The sequence below is a fragment of the Salmo salar genome, chromosome 09, assembly GCF_965601325.2.
Source record: "Salmo salar chromosome 09, fSalSal1, whole genome shotgun sequence".
NCBI classification, from domain to species: domain Eukaryota; kingdom Metazoa; phylum Chordata; class Actinopteri; order Salmoniformes; family Salmonidae; genus Salmo; species Salmo salar.
In genome coordinates this window covers 3,635,326-3,652,748 of record NC_138299.1, presented here as the reverse complement: position 1 = coordinate 3,652,748, position 17,423 = coordinate 3,635,326, and the positions used below count along the sequence as shown (strand labels likewise).

The 17,423-nt window shown below is 40.8% G+C and overlaps 1 protein-coding gene across 5 annotated transcripts in view; it reads right to left on the bottom strand.

The window, feature by feature from the left end:
• Positions 1 to 446: 446 nt before the first annotated feature.
• LOC106610616 (G protein-coupled receptor 137Ba) overlaps positions 447 to 17,423 on the bottom strand; it is a 73,546-nt gene continuing 56,569 nt past the window's right edge. Inside the window, exons 5-7 of one of the 5 annotated variants that reach the window (XM_014210023.3) lie at positions 12,318 to 12,443; positions 5,540 to 5,664; positions 447 to 3,581 (exon numbers count right to left, since the gene is read on the bottom strand). In XM_014210023.3, coding sequence (XP_014065498.1) covers positions 3,311 to 3,581; positions 5,540 to 5,664; positions 12,318 to 12,443 — 522 coding nt within the window. In that variant the 3' untranslated portion in view covers positions 447 to 3,310. Of the gene's footprint in view, positions 3,582 to 4,821; positions 5,306 to 5,539; positions 5,665 to 12,317; positions 12,444 to 17,423 lie in introns of those variants that run through there. The other 4 variants (XM_082955601.1, XM_014210024.3, XM_014210026.3 and 1 more) reach the window with 4 other exon arrangements.

The window sequence follows — 17,423 nt, the reverse complement described above, 5'->3', positions numbered from 1 at the left end:
TCAGAAACGGGTGACCTCTGATAGATACCACAGCCATATTTAACCCAAGACCAATAGGCAAAGTCATTTATTGAAGAAATTGCCAAGAGTCTTTCCAGTCTCAAAGCAGTTTGGCCAACTAAAACGTGCTGGTAAAAAGTATTTGTGGAGAGAATCATGATATTTGCTGCTGTAGGGCTTTTTAGATGTCAAAAACATATCTTAGATATATGTGAAGACAGCTGTCATTACATGGAATGCCATTTCACTCACATCCTCAATATATTGACCAATAACCGAGAGGGCAAGGATCAAGTACTATGACCCCTTCATCTCTATCAAATCCTTTAACTGTTTGATTGGGGGTGGATTAACCAAGGTTGACCTTCACCTCTATCAAATCCTTTAACTGTTCGATTGGGGGTGGATTAACCAAGGTTGACCTGAACATACACGCACACACGTAGTTATTTTTTTTAAACAGTACAGTAAAACTTTATTTTAACATGGTAGTGCTTGCATATACATCTTTAGTGATCTATGAAAGATGGGTAAACGAGTTATATTCATTTGCCACCAGCAAAGAATAAGAGACAAATTATAATTATAATAAAAGGCTAAACATGCTCTTTGCGAGACAAGAACTGAGACGGCAATAGATTTCACAAACAAAATAAGATCAATAAAAAGACAATACTTTCAACTCCTACATTTGAATGCAGTATCTCCCCAATCGTTGCTGTTAAAGGATAATTTGCGTTCATGCTGGATAGAATGCTTTATGCTCTTGGATATGAGGGTGAAAATATAAACGTTTTCAAAGAACCTCTGTCAGTATTTTCCCATTGATTATAGCTTCCTGCTATCCTCTGCTTACTAACAGATTTGCTGCAACAATCACACACATATGCTACACATAAGCTAACAGCAACAATAAAATAACAACTTAGTTTGAGACTCCAAAGCAGGTTAAGGGAAAGATTATTTAAACCATGACCCTAAGGAATCCAACTCTAAAATTATTATGATTTGTTTTAATTTAAAAAAAAGCCTACTGGAATTGGCTTCTGGCCCTAGGAGGGTGAGAGAAAGTTCAACCTGAGGTTACACTTTCTCACTTCCAGTCCCACTGAACACTTCCTGTATGAACTCCACAGCACCAAAGGTCAAAGGTGACATCAGCCCCAAACACAGATGGGTGGGAAAATAAAATAGAATGTACTTCAAATATGATTGCATTCGCCCACTGATTGGGTTTGTCAGCTGGTATTCATGGAAGGTAAGAAATCAAGAAAATAAAAGGCAAAACAAAATAAAAATCACATTTTTTGACTGCAATTCCTCTTTCCCTCTCTGAACAGGTTCTTGCAAATAACACAAAACTCTGTTCAACAGTGAAAAACAACCAAGAGATGTCTTACCTCCTACCTATACCCTTGATGTGCATATAAGCAAGTTTAGCAAACACATACTCACACAGAGACGAACACACAAACTTGCCCTGTACACCTGGGCAGTACTAGTAGCCATGGAGTATAACAAAAACAAACATGGAATGCAGTTAAAATGGAAATAAGTAGGACATAAAGCTTAATCACTTTCGTTATATACAGCATTATGTGCTAGATGTTTTCCACAAGGAAAAAAATGAACAGTAACATTTAATGGCACATTTTCAGGTGTCCCTGTATGATAGTGTAGCCTGGTCATAGATCTGTCTGTACTGTCTCACTTATGGCCAATGACTTGAATATGACCAGAGGAGTTGGCAAGACAGCACAAACAGATCAGAGACTAATGATGGTGAGCTTGATGCCGTAAACTAGCACATGGATACAGCTACTGTATACTATTATAGTCAGGATAGAGAGGGTATATTTAAGCATGTTTGTGCTGTCTGGTGGCAATGACCCTAAGAGTTGGCAAGACAGCACAAACAGATCTGGACCCTGGCTAGGGCTTCGCAAGGAGTACTGTACTATAAAACATCACTCCGCCGATCCACACTTTGTCCGTACATTCATTTTACTGGGTCCAGAGCAGAACATTCATTCAGAAACATATTGTTCCCCCAAAGTCTATGCTCCATCAGGGGCCCCTCGCCAAAACGGAGGCCCCCAGGAGCAGGTGTACCATCCTGGGATTGTCCCGCTAGGCAAGCTGGAGGCTCGAGACTCGTTTTTAGACCCAGCTCTCAATCTGTGCGCGCTTTGGCAAAAGTAGCCTTCCTCCTTCATACTGTCTTTGACAGCGGTGAAAGATTCAAATGCACAGTGTTAACACTTCCCATGGTGTCCCAGTGCATGTTAGGTTTGAATACCGAGGGCATTGCCCATGATTATAGCCTCGATTGGTGTTGGTTTGGAAGGGCATCATCATGGATGGCTCATTGCACAGGTATCAACGAGTGTTCTACAGGGAAGTGAGACAGGGTCTAGGGAACACCCTGATAGTCAGATTTTATTAGGAGCCGAGTCTACATTCAAGCCAGGATCTTGTTCTCAGAATGTGAAATTAGGGGATTTCTTTAAGTGCAAATGTCACCTCCCGACTCATGGAGGGGAGTCTATGTGCAAAGCTGTGGCGGGGAGAACTGCCCACTGGACCGAACCAAAATAGGCACGGGATGGGGGGGACATAAGTGCTGGTTCACGCACTTGTCTGGTCCCTGACAGTGATAGAGGACTTACTAGTCTGATGTCCGACAAACATACAGTATGTGTGTGTGGAAAAGCTGAGATGCACAATCCTTTCCATACAGACACTTCCTTATTTTCCTCTACAGACTCTTCCCAGTTTTTAGGAATAGTAGAATGTTCCAGGACTATTGAACTAGAAACATTGGAAAGCTTTTTTAATAAATTGAATATCACTGAGCTGACTACTCCCTAACCACCGCTGACCTCAAATGACCTCCCCTCATCTGGTCCCGTCTGACCCCGGAAAACCCAACTTAGTCGCCATGGCTACAACAAGCTGTGCAGGTAAGTAGCGTTGGTGGGGGAGGGGACAGGTCGATAGCTGGAATGAGGAAGTCACGCAGTGTCAGTCACAGGGTCGCCAGGGTAACATCCTGTATGAACTCCACAGCACCAAAGGTCAAAGGTGAGCCCCAAACACAGATGGGTGGGAAAATAAAATAGAATTTACTTCAAATATGATTGCATTCGCCCACTGATTGTGTTTGTCAGCTGATATTCATGGAAGCTAAAAAAATCCAGAAAATAAAAAGCTTTCCCAGGGTCGTAGCCATGTAGCTGAAGGTCAGGACCGGCCCTTTCCTGAGTTAAATATTGTTTTCAGGGGTATCTACTGGGGCCGGTGGGGGTGATTAGATCTGAGGAGTGCAGTAGTGATTTTGGGGTGTGAAATAGTAGTTCTGGGGGGTGGAGTAGTAGTTCTGGGGGGTGGAGTAGTAGTTCTGGGGGGTGGCATAGTAGTTCTGGTGCTGGTCGGGCTGGATGTTTCCATAGGCTAAGAGGAGTGGGGCAGTGGAGGTTTGGGGGCCGTTGGGGAGTTGGGGGAACCCCTTCAGGCTGCCGTTCCTCTGGGTGGAGCCGTACCAGCTGGGGCCCAACTGGGGTGTCGTGGACAAGACACTACTGTGGGATGGAAGAGACAAGGTTAACTCAGCATTGTATCACATCTGTATGGGAGATGTAGGATGTAACTGGTGTCTGTACGGGGGATATACTGTAGGTTGTTATAGCTGACTGTGGCTGGAATGTAGGATGTTATGTTTGTGTATGTGGGATATAGGATGATACAGGTTACTGTACAGGCGATATAGAATGGTTTTAGGTGACTATGCAGACAATATAGGAAGCAATATAAATGACTGTGTACAGGGGATATATACTTAACAAAAATATGAACGCAAAATCAAGTTGGCAGACAACATAACAGTAGTAGGCCTGATTACCAACAATGACGAGACAGCCTACAAGGAGGAGGTGAGGACCCTGGCGGAGTTGTGCCAGGAAAATAACCTCTCCCTCAATGTCAACAAAACGAAGGAGCGGATCGTGGACTTCAGGAGACAGCATACAGAGTACGTCCCCCACAATCCACCGATGGGCCGCAGTGGAGAAGGTGAAAAGCTTCAAGTTCCTCGGCGTACACATCACTGACAATCTGAAATGGTCCAACCACACGGACAGTGTGGTGAAGAAAGCGCAACAGCGCCTCTTCAACCTCAAGGGGCCGAATAATTTTGTCTTGGCCCCTAAGACCCTCAAAAACTTTTACAGATGCACAATTGGGCACACTACCTGCCCTCCAGGACACCTACAGCACCAGATGTCACAGGAAGGCCAAAAAGATCATCAAGGATATCAACCACCCGAGACATGGCCTGCTTACCCTGCTATCATCCAGAAGGGCGAGGTCAGTACAGGTGCATCATAGCTGGGACAGAGAGACAGAAAAACTGCTTCTCTCTCAATGCCATCAGACTGTTAAATAGCCATCACTAGCCGGCTTCCACCCAGTTACTCAACACCGCACCTTAGAGGCTACTGTCCTATGTACATAGACATGGAACAGTAGTCAATTTAATAATGTTTACATACTGTTTTACTCATTTCATATGTATATACTGTATTCTAGTCAATGCCACTCCAACATTGCTCGTACTAATATTTGTATATTTCTGAATGTTATTATTTTACTATTAGATTTGTGTGTATTATGTGATACTACTGCACTGTCGGCGCTAGGAACACAAGCATTTAGCTACACCTGCAATAACATCTGCTAAATATGTGTATGTGACCAATACAATTTTATTTGTAACGTGTTGGTGCCATGTTTCATGAGCTGGAATAAAAATTCCCTGAAATATACCATACGCACAAATTTTTTATTTCTCTCACATTTTGTGCACAAATGTGTTTACATCCCTGTTAATGAGCATTATATCCTTTGTCAAGATAATCCATCCACCTGACAGGTGTGGCATATCAAGAAGCTGATTAAACAGTTCATTACAGAGATGCACCTTGTGCTGGGGATAATAAAAGGCCACTCTAAAATGTGCAGTTTTGTCACACAACACAATGTCACAGATGTTTCAAGTTTTGAGGGCTCATGCAATTGGCATGCTGACTGCATGAATGTCCACCAGAGATTTAATGTTCATTTCTGTACCATAAGCTGTCTCCAACGTCATTTTAGAGAACTTGGCAGTACGTCAAACTGGCCTCACAACCGCAGACCACACAAGCCCAGGACCTCCACATCCGGCTTCTTCACCTGCAGGATCGTCTGAGACCAGCCACCCGGACAGCTGATGAAACTGAGGCATATTTCTGTCTGTCATAAAGCCCTTTTGTGGGGAAAAACAAATTCTGATTGGCTAGGCCCGGTTCCCCAGTGGGTGGGACAGGCACGCCCATGGCTGCACCCCTGCCCAGTAATGTGAAATCCATAGATTAGGGTCTAATTTATACATTTCAATTGACTGATTTCCTTATATGAACTGTAACTCAACAAAATCTTTAAACATTATAATTTTGTTCAGTATAAGATGTTATAGGTGACTGAATTGAATGTTACACACCTCGGTCGATCTGCTCTGGAGTTCATGCTCCTGGACAGGTCGTCATCGCTGTCGTACCTCCGGGGGTTGTCAAAGAAATAGGCCCTGGAACTGAAGCTGTGGCTGTTGATCATTCCTCCTGGTGCCTGGGGAAAAGGACACTCTCACAGTTTAATAAGTACTTTCGGGCAAGAAAAACATGCCTTTATATGTACTTACACCATAGTAATAACACTGGAAATATCCTTGTAAGTACATCGTATATGGGCCCAAATCGTTTCCAACTCATTTGTGTTTCAAAAAGTTAGTGTAGTTGTAACTTCCACCTGTGATAAATTAATGTTTTCAAACTAGATGAGATAAGCTGATAACTTTAAAATAAAGGCCCCTTAGAAGCTCATGCTGTTTTAAGCTACCCTGTGCTGAGGTAGGCAAACATTTGACTAATGTGCATTCAAACGCATATATGATTCATGTGAGCTCCTTGATTGGCTGGTTTACACAAAGTCAATGGCCCTACTTCACTTTTACAACATAAACACCGCGTTGCACTCTGGGATCAATAGGGATGTAAATTCGAAACGTCTGCATCTGAGGTAAACAGGTGAAACGCGGGGTCCGGAGCCGACACAATGGTATGTCCAAAGTAAACTGCTGTGTGCCGTACTACCGGTGTTGCGCCGAAAAGCTCCCCCCTGCCAGAATCCCCCCCCTTTCGCGTGAACGCGCACGCACTCAAGTCTTCAATGCTGCGACTTGCTTGCTAGTTGAGATTTCTGATCAAGTTTGGCTGAATTTCATTTGATTTATTATGTCTGTTTGATAGTGGGGAGGCAATAGTAATGTCAGCAGTTTTCGGTTTGGCTATTTGTTTCAAGTGTATGAGTCTATAAATAAATCTCTTTGCCAAAATTCATCATCTCTCCCATGTCTTATTCGACTAGTGTTTCTGAAAGTGTAAGGATAATAATTCAGCCATAGTTGTTCTGAAATGTTTATTGCTTGCCAACATTTGACTCCCTCCTTTATGTTTAATATAACACACATACATTAATGACTAATTTCGGTTGCCTATCCTGACGTGAAGTTTGTTCTATAGAAAGTACTTGACTCTGATGTGTCACAAAGTATTTGACTCTAGCCACAAAAATAAGGAAATTATAAAAAGGGGGGATTTTCTTGCCTGCCTGAAAAAAAAAAAAAGTATAATAATATAATAAACAAAACTTTGACTGAATGTGCCTCCATGAAGAATCCCCTCCCGAATAGGTTCCTTCGCCCTCAATAGGACACCCCCAGCACCTCCACCCTCCCCATCAACCCTCAATAGGACACCCCCAGCACCTCCACCATCCCCATCAACCTCCCCCCACCCCTCAACCACAAAACACAATAATGATAGAAATTAAAATAAATATATACCAAGATATATTCACAGGACACTCAACTTCTCTCTCATCTCTTTTCCTACATCAGATATGCAGGTGACATTTCCACCTGGATGACAGCACATAATCAGCAAGACGGAGATGCTCTTCATCCGAGGGAATGCCTGCCCATTCTCAGATGTTAGATAATCCAAGATGATCACATCATTTACATTCCAGCCCTTGTCAGCTTCAGGGAGAATTGTGACAGGGGGGAGCTTTTCGGCACAACACCTGTTATACTCGACACAACGTTACATTTCACGGACTACCGACTGACCCAAAACAACAAGTAATTTGGAACACTTTGATTCGGAATGACAGACAAAAAAGTTGTAACGTTTAGTGGAGCATGTATTTTGAGCAGGGTGCCAGGTCCTACGACCAGAATACGCCAACAATATTTCCCTGGTCCAAAGAATGGCCTGACATAATAGAAACACACTACCTTGACTATCCCAATGCACAAATGTCCCTGACTGAACACCAACTTGACCCATCGACTGTAAAAGAACTTCAGAAGAAAGCAGTTGCGCCCATACAAAGGACGATCTGAGGTAGTTTAACGGCTTGCTAGCTAAGCTAGCTTTGATGCATGTTGCTGTTATGTTAACTAGCTAGTTAACATATCTTTTGTTCCTAAGCAGTTTGCTTAAGATGCTCCTTTTGCAGACAACAATATTATTAAAACACGCACCATGAAGAGGGTGTTTTTGCTTTATCCAACCCAGTACCTGAATGTTGATTGTGCCTGGCTTTATGATTGTGCTCTCTTACAACACACAGCTTAGCTAGATACAATCGAAGAAAGCAGACACTGTTCAAAACCATATTTTCTTTATTTTCCACAAATGTTGAGTAATGACCAAGAACCGTGAGAGAACGATTAGGTAACTAGCTAGGTACTCTGAAAATAACAGGCTTACATTATGAATAACTAGGCTATTCTAGTCCATACGTTACAATATGGTGATTTACCCGGCTTTAGAGTAGTTCATGAGCGAACTAAAGGTAAGTGAATATTTCTAATGCTATTTATGCATTTAGATGACTCCAAAATGGCGGCTATCTGTATTGAGTAGTGTATTTTTCTGAGCACAGTACTCAGATTATTGTAAAGTGTGCTTTCCCAGTAAAGTTATTTTGAAATCTGTCAATGCGGTTGCATTCAGGAGATGTTAATCTATAATTCTTTGAATAACAGTTTAATATTTTATCAACGTTTATGATGAGTATTTTTGTAAATTGTAGTACTGATTCACCGGCAGTTTTGGGGGAAATACATTTTTTGAACGTCACGCGCCAATGTAAAATGCTGTTTTTGGATATAAATATGAACTTGATAGAACAAAAAATGCATGTATTGTCTAACATAATGTCCTAGGAGTGTCAACTGATGAAGATTGTCAAAGGGTAGTGCATAATTTTAGCTGGTTTTCTGCTTTTGGTGACGCCTGTCCTAGCATTGAAAATGGCTGTGTGTAATTTTTTGTCTATGTACTGTCCTAACATAATCTAACTTTATGCTTTCGCCGTAAAGCCTTCTTGAAATCAGACAACGTGGTTGGATTAAGGAGATGTTTATCTTTCAAATGGTGTAAAATAGTTGATTGTTTGAGAATTAAAATTATTTTGAAATAATTGAAATTATTAGATTTTTGCTATCTTGTCAAGCAATCCCATTATCGGGATAAGAACAGGAAGGGGTCCCAAAGAGGTTAACCAATTTGAAATCTAATTTAATTTGTCACATGGGTCGAATGCAACCGGTGTAGACCTTACCGTGAAACGCTTACTTCTGTGTTCTGTTTGTGCTTTTCTAATAACCCATTTCTGTGTTCATGCAAGTGACTGATTGAATGCCTGGTTAGTCTAAATTGTTTTTTTTAACATGCTGTGTATGTGTGTATTTTTAATAAATTCACTCCCGTTAATAAAGTATAACATTTATTAGGATGATAGTATTACCATACTAATTAGATTGTATAACCCAGAATGAAGGGTTTGAAATTATGAAGTGTCTGTTTTTTTTCTGTGTTGATTTCCATTGCTTTAACTTCTATGGGCTAGGTGGGACGCTTGCGTCCCACCCTAGTCAACAACCAGTGGAATCGCGTGGCGCGAAATACAAATACCTCAAAAATGCTATAACTTCAATTTCTCTAACATATGACTATTTTACACCATTTTAAAGACTCTCATTAATCTAACCACATTGTCCGATTTCAAAAAGGCTTTACAGCGAAAGCAAAACATTAGATTATGTCAGGAGAGTACCCTGCCAAAAATAATCACACAGCCATTTTCAAAGCAAGCATAGATGTCACAAAAACCAAAACCACAGCTAAATGCAGCACTAACCTTTGATGATCTTCATCAGATGACACTCCTAGGACATTATGTTATACAATACATGCATGTTTTGTTCAATTAAGTTCATATTTATATCAAAAACCAGATTTTTACATTAGCATGTGACGTTCAGAACTAGCATACCCACCGCAAACTTCCGGTGAATTTGCTAAATTACTCACGATAAACGTTCACAAAAAGCATAACAATTATTTTAAGAATTATAGATACAGAACTCCTTTATGCAATCGCGGTGTCAGATTTTAAAATAGCTTTTCGGCGAAAGCACATTTTGCAATATTCTGAGTAGATAGGTCGGCCATCACAGGCTAGCTAATTTGACACCCACCAAGTTTGGTGCTCACTAAACTCAGAATTACTATTAGAAAAATTGGATTACCTTTGCTGTTCTTCATCATAATGCACTCCCAGGACTTCTACTTCAACAACAAATGTTGTTTTGGTTCCAAATAATCCATAGTTATATTCAAATAGCTCCGTTTTGTTCGTGCGTTCAGGTCACTATCCAAAGGGTGACGCGCGAGCGCATTTCGTGACAAAAAAAATTCAAAATATTCCATTACCGTACTTCCAAGCATGTCAAACGCTGTTTAAAATCAATTTTTATGCAATTTTTCTTGTAAAATAGCGATAATATTCCAACCGGGCGATGTTGTATTCATTCAAAGGCTGAAAGAAAAAAATGGAGAATTCTCATGAATGCGCATCTCCAGTGTCACTGTCCCCAGCCTGACCACTCACAAATTATCCTGCTGTTCTTCGCCCAGAGACAGGAGATACGTCATTCCACTTTCTGGCGCCTTCTGAGAGCCAATGGAAGCCTTAGAAAATGTCACGTTACAGCAGAGGTGCTGTATTTTCGATAGAGATGCAACAGAAGGATAACTAATTGTCAGACAGGGCACTTCCTGTATGGAATCTTCTCAGGTTTTGGCCTGCCATATGAGTTCTGTTATACTCACAGACACCATTCAAACAGTTTTAGAAACTTTAGGGTGTTTTCTATCCAAATCTACTAATTATATGCATATTCTCATTTCTGGGCAAGAGTAGTAACCAGTTTAAATCGGGTATGTTTTTTATCCGGCCGTGCAAATACTGCCCCCTAGCCCCAACAGGTTAATAGGAATATAGAATATTTTGATATAGAAACTAAAATCTAAATGCTTACATTAAAATGTAATGACTTATCACACAAGTGATAAGATGGAATGTGATGGACATTTTTATTTTTATGGCTTTTCTATTAACCAATTTCTGTGTTCTGTTTGTGCTTTTCTAATAACCAATTTCTGTTCATGAATGTGACTGATTGAACACCTGGAAGAAATCCTCGCTGTAGTATCTGCAATTTGGCAGTACGCCCAGCCCCTTATTTTGAGAACAATCTCTCAGTTTCAAGGTCTCAGCTTAGAGAGAAGAAGCCTCTTAAAAGGTATTGGTCTGTCACATGCATGAACCAGTATTGGTCAGTCACATGAACGATAGCAAATGTTATGAACAATGAATAAGCTAAATCATGCAAATATTACTTTCTGTGTAAGTATATAAGAGAACTAATGGGACTGCCCCGTGAGAGCTCCTGATCGACATGAGTACATATGGTGCATTGAGTTGGTTGGCAATAAACAAATTATTTAAGATTTCCATGACAATCCCTTTAAATAAATGACATCTTAAACTTCACCAAGAAGCAATTTGATCGGACAGGATGAGATAGTAGTCTTACATAGAGTAGTCCAGTGTCATGGTGTTTTGTCTTAAAGATCCTCAAGGCCTCTGCGGTTTTGGTCATGTTAGGCCTTGGTCATTTACAGGCTTTGTACTGGCTGTACCCCTCCAATGTCCTTTTCCTAATCACTGCATGTCTTTCTCCTAAAATAATGGAAATTAAAAGAGGACATTCTGACAATATTTTTGTATGATTAGCCTATATGTAGTTTGCTAGGATTTGAGTCGGCCCAATCAATATTACCATATTTACTGTATAGGAAAATCACTGACACAGGTCAGGAGACTTACCTATTCTTACAGGTCTAGTATTTTTCTTGGCCTTTCTGGATGGCTAGTGCCATCTCTGCTCCTGGGAATGGCAGCTTGGGGGTGCTGTGTTGATGTCGGTGCTAATTGTATCCAGAAGACCAAACAGAAGTCTAGCCACATGATTGCATTTCTCACCTGGTCCTGTATTATGGACGACCAGTCCAGTTTGGTAGTTTTTTTCTTTAAACGAGGCAAGGACTTTGCCCTGACATGAGTAGCATCCTGCACCTTGTTGAGTTCCACCTCACTCACATGGCCTGACCTAAATACATTGTACCCTTCCTGAGAGGCTTCTCCGCCACAGGTAAAAACACTAACTCCTTCCTCCCTGATTTCTATTGTTCTCTTTGTGAGGAAGTCCACTATTGAGCAGTAGGAGAACTCATCTGGGATGTTCAACATATTATCCCCCCAATTCCCTGCCTTTGGAGGGGGTATACTGTCCTCACTCAGAAATACCAGATACAGAATACTTAGCTAGGCTATTTGCTATGGCTTGTGCTTAAGTCTATAACATTGGACCTGGATATAACACAGAATTACATAATGTTCAATTTGCTAAATTGTGTTGGACAAATGGTTGGAGTGAGAAGATAACCGTTCATTGGTAATGTTAGCTGGCAACGGTGAACTCAGCTAGATAACGTTAGCTAGCTACGCTACCAGTATAATCAACTAGCTAACCTTGTTACTAAACGTTTATTAGACTTGCTTTTCGACAACAAAATCCCTCTACATTGCAATGTATGAGACACTTATCATTATCTTCTATAACTGGTGTTGGAAGGGTGGCTCCATTCAAGTCTTTTTCTCAAAGTCAGCGCAGACATGTCAGCTACCTATTGAATTGCACTGTTCACCTTTTGAATTTGATGGAATTTACTCCCCTATCGATCCTAGAGTGCAATGCGCTGTTTACATTATGATGTAAAAGTGAAATAAGGCTATTGTCTTACTAGGTTCTGATTGGGCCTCTGTACCCTGAAGAAGACCACAACCAGACTGGTGGGCAGCAGCTCCCAGAAAAAGAGGATGATCCCAAAGATGATGTAGGCCTCTCCCCTGATCTTCTCTACGTCTGCCTAGAAGGACAACACACATCGATCCAGCATTCAGAGAAATGAAACACACACACACACACACACACACACACACACACACACACACACACACACACACACACACACACACACACACACACACACACACACCAGAAAGATTAAAGACACACAGACAACACAACCCGAAAGAGGCAGATGTTGGGGGACAACAAGACAGCAACACTGACAGAGATTGACAGCATGTATACAGAGGGATTTCCATGATGACAGGAGATTTACACAGACACAATGATGAGAGTGATTAGAGCATGGATAAAAACATGCAGACAAGTACGCCGACTGAGAACCAAATATACCTTAAGATTATCCCTCAGAAAATCACAAATACACACATTGACGCAATGTTGTATACTACAGCCTACTACTTGTAATTATCTGATAAATTCAATCGAACCAAGATGGATAGATTAGATAGTAGACAGAGAAACAGAAACAAAGACACATGAGTGTGTGTGCTTATATGTGTCAGAGACACATTTAAACTACATGTAAAGCAATAAACCAAGACAGACAGTCACCCCACCCAAACACACACACACACCCCAGATGGCCTATGTGAAAAAGGGAAACCTCCAGTACAGGGCCGTCTATTTCAGGGGTTGAGCTCAGATCTAGGTCACTAGCACCAGGCAGCCCATGGCTGACTGAGTTATTTATAGACAAACAAAGACCTTTCCCCCACAGAGCCCATATCCTCCCAAATCCCCTCAAATGGATTGTTGCTGCAGCAGTCACAGAGCTCTCAGCCACTCAGCAAACAGAACTGGATAGAACGGCTCTGTCATCAAAGCATTCTGGACTAAGTGAAATCAAGCCAAGTGTCAACTTAGAAGGGAGACTCTGGAGAACAGTCGTAAAAATGGGATATATGTACAGATTCACACAGAGGGCCCCATATACACATACTGTACATACAGTGCCTTCAGAAAGTCTTCACACCCCTCAACTTTTTCCACACTTTGTTGTGTACCAGCCTGAATTTAGAATGGATTAAATTGAGATTATGCAGTATTGTGTATAGGCAGTGACACAATGTCAAAAGTGGAATTATGTTTTTAGAAATGTTTTTAAAATGTGCTTAACTTCTCTAGGGTAGGGGGCAGTATTTTCACGGCCGGATGAAAAACGTACCCAAATTAAAACGGCCTACTACTCGGGCCCAGGAACTAGAATATGCATATTATTAGTAGAGTTGGATAGAAAACACTCTGAAGTTTCTAAAACTGTTTGAATGATGTCTGTGAGTATAACAGAACTCATATGGCAGGCAAAAACCTAAGAAAAATCTAACCAGGAAGTGGGAAATCTGGTGCTAGTAGTCCTTTCAACTCATTGCCTATCGAACACAGTGACTTAGGGTTCATTTTGCACTTCCTAAGGCTTCCACTAGATGTCAACAGTCTTTTGAAAGTTGTTTGAGGTGTCTATGATGAACAGAGAGCGAACAAAGGAAGTTGGAAGTTGTTGACTCAGGAAAGCACATGAGTTCATTGGCGCGCATTCACGTGAGAGTTAGCTGTGTTCCAAAATGTTTTTCAAGACACTGGAATCGTCCGGTTGGAATATTATTGAAGTTCTAAGTTAAAAAGGCCCTAAAGATTGATGCTATACAACGTTTGACATGTTTGAACGAACGTAAATATAACTTTTTTTGACTTTTCGTTGTGACATTTTGGGCGCACTTCCTACACTTCCTACACGCTGACTGAACGCGGAAACAACAAGGAGTTATTTGGACATAAATTATGGACTTTATCGAACAAAGTAACATTTATTGTGGACCTGGGATCCCTGGAAGTGCCTTCTGATGAAGATCATCAAAGGTAAGTGAATATTTCTAATGCAATTTATGATTTTAGATGACTCCAAAATGGCGGATATCTGTATTGCCTAGTGTATTTTCTGAGCGCAGTACTCAGATTATTGCAAAGTGTGCTTTCCCCGTGAAGCTTTTTTGAAATCTGTCACAGCGGTTGCATAAAGGAGATGTTCATCTATAATTCTTTGAATAACAGTTTAATATTTTATCAACGTTTATGATGAGTATTTTTGTAAATTGTTGTGCTGATTCACTGGCAGTATTGGAGGCAAAATATTTTCTGAACATCACGCACCAATGTAAACGGCTGTTTTTGGATATAAATATCAACTTGATCGAAAAAAAAATGCATGTACTGTGTAACATGATGTCCTAGGAGTGTCATCTGATAAAGATCGTCAAAGGTTAGTGCATAATTTTAGCTGAATTTCTGGTATTTGTGACGCCTGTCCTTGCTAGGAAAATGGCTGTGTGGTTTTTCTTGTGTTGGAACTGTCCTAACATAATCTAACTTTATGCTTTCGCCGTAAAGCCTTTTGGAAATCAGACAACGTGGTTACATTAAGGAGACGTGCATCTTTAAAATGGTGTAAAATAGTCGTATGTTTGAGAACTTTGAATTATGACATTTTGTGGTTTTGAATTTGGCACTCTGATTTTTCACTGGCTGTTGAATAGTGTGAACCGTGGGTGGGACGCTAGCGTCCTACCTCCCCAAGAGAGGTTAACAAGTCACAGAATAAGTTGCATGGACTCACTGTGTGTGCAATAATAATGCTTAACATGATTTTTGAATTACTACCTCATTTCTGTACCCCACACATACAGATAATTGTAAGGTCCCTCAGTTGAGCAGTGAATTTCAAACACAGATTCAACCACAAAGACCAGAGAGGTTTTCCAATGCCTCACAGCCTCACAAAAAAGGGCACCTATTGGTAGATGGGTAAATAAAAGAAGACAGTGAATATCCCTTTGAGCATGGTAAAGTTATTAATTACACTTTGGTTAGTGTATCAATACACCCAGTCACTACAAAGATACAGGCGTCCTTCCTAACTCAGTTGCCGGAGACAAAGGAAACCACTCAGGGATTTCATCATGAGGCCAACGGTGACATTAAAACAGAGTTTAATGGCTGTGATAGGAGAAAACAACATGGTAGTTACTCCACAATACTAACTTAAATGACAGATTGAAAAGAAGGAAGCCTGTACAGAATAAAAATACTCCAAAACATGCATCCTGTTTGCAATAAGGCACTAAAGTAAAACTGCAAAACATTTGGCAAAGAAATTACATTTATGTTCTGAATAAAAAGTGTTATGTTTGGTGCAAATCCAACACAACACGTCACTGAGTACCACTCTTCATATTTTCAAGCATGGTCATGGTTACATCATGTTATGGGTATGCTTGTCATCGGCAAGGAGTAGGGAGTTTAAGATAAAAATAAATGGAATAGAGCTAAGCACAGCAGGCAAAATCCTAGAAGAAACGCTGGTTCAGTCTGCTTTCCAACAGACACTGAGAAGCAAATTCAGCAGGACAGGCCAAATATACACTGGAGTTACTTGCCAAGATGACACCGAATGTTCCTAAGTGGCTTAGTTACAGTTTTGACTTAAATCAGCTTGAAAATCTATGGCAAGACTTGAAAATGACTGTCTAGTCATGATCCACAACCAACTTGACAGATCTTGACAAATTTTAAAAATAATAAATGTGCAAATATAGTACAATCCAGCTGTTCAAAGTTCTTAGACACTTACCCAGAAAGACTCACTGCTAAAGGTGCTAGGTGTGAATACGTATTTCATTTTCAATAAATTGTGCAAACATTTCTAAAAACATGTTGTAATGCCCTGGCCATTGAGAGGTTTTTTTTGTTCTCTATTTTGGTTAGGCCAGGGTGTTACATGGGTGGGCGTTCTGTTTATTTTTCTAGGTTGGTTTGTTTCTTTGGTTTGGCCGTGTGTGGCTCTCAATCAGGAACAGCTGTAGCTCGTTGTTGCTGATTGAGAGTCATACATAGGCAGCCTGTTTTTCCTTTGGGGTTTGTGGGTGATTATTTTCTGTCTAGGTTTGTGTTAATCCTGACAGGACTGTTTGGCTGTCGTTTCTTTCCGTGTTTTGTTTGTAGTGTTCATTCGGTCATTAACCTGTTAGGGCTAGGGGGCAGTATTGACACGGCTGGATAAAAAAACGTACCCGATTTAATCTGGTTACTACTCCTGCCCAGTAACTAGAATATGCATATAATTATTGGCTTTGGATAGAAAACACCCTAAAGTTTCTAAAACTGTTTGAATGGTGTCTGTGAGTATAACAGAACTCATACGGCAGGCAAAAACCTGAGAAGATTTCATGCAGGAAGTGGCCTGTTCTTCTTGTCTCTGTTTATTGAAGAGTGAGGATCTTAGCTGTCCCGTGACACTTCCTACGGCTGCCATAGGCTCTCAGAAGGCGGCAAAATGCTGAATCGTGGCTTTGCAGGCTCTGGCTGAAAAAAAGTAGCGCGTTTGGGTAGTGGCTGGTTACAGTACTGTGAGACTCAGGCTCGTGCCCGCGTCGACCGAAAGCTTTGTTTTCTTTACGCTGTTTAGCTAAATGGACATTCCCGGTCGGAATATTATCGCTTTTTTACGAGAAAAATGGCATAAAAATGGATTTTAAACAGCGGTTGACATGCTTCGAAGTACGGTAATGGAATATTTAGATTTTTTTTGTCACGAATTGCGCAATGCGCGCGACCCTGATTTACCATTTCGGATAGTGTCTGGGACGCACGAACAAAACGCCGCTATTCGGATATAACGATGGATTATTTTGGACCAAACCAACATTTGTTATTGAAGTAGCAGTCCTGGGAGTGCATTCTGACGAAGACAACAAAAGGTAATCAAACTTTTATAATCGTAAATCTGATTTTGGTGAAGGCTAAACTTGCCGGGTGTCTAAATAGCTAGCCCGTGATGGCTGGGCTATGTACTTAGAATATTGCAAAATGTGCTTTCACCAAAAAGCTATTTTAAAATCGGACATATCGAGTGCATAGAGGAGTTCTGTATCTATAATTCTTAAAATAATTGTTATGCTTTTTGTGAACGTTTATCGTGAGT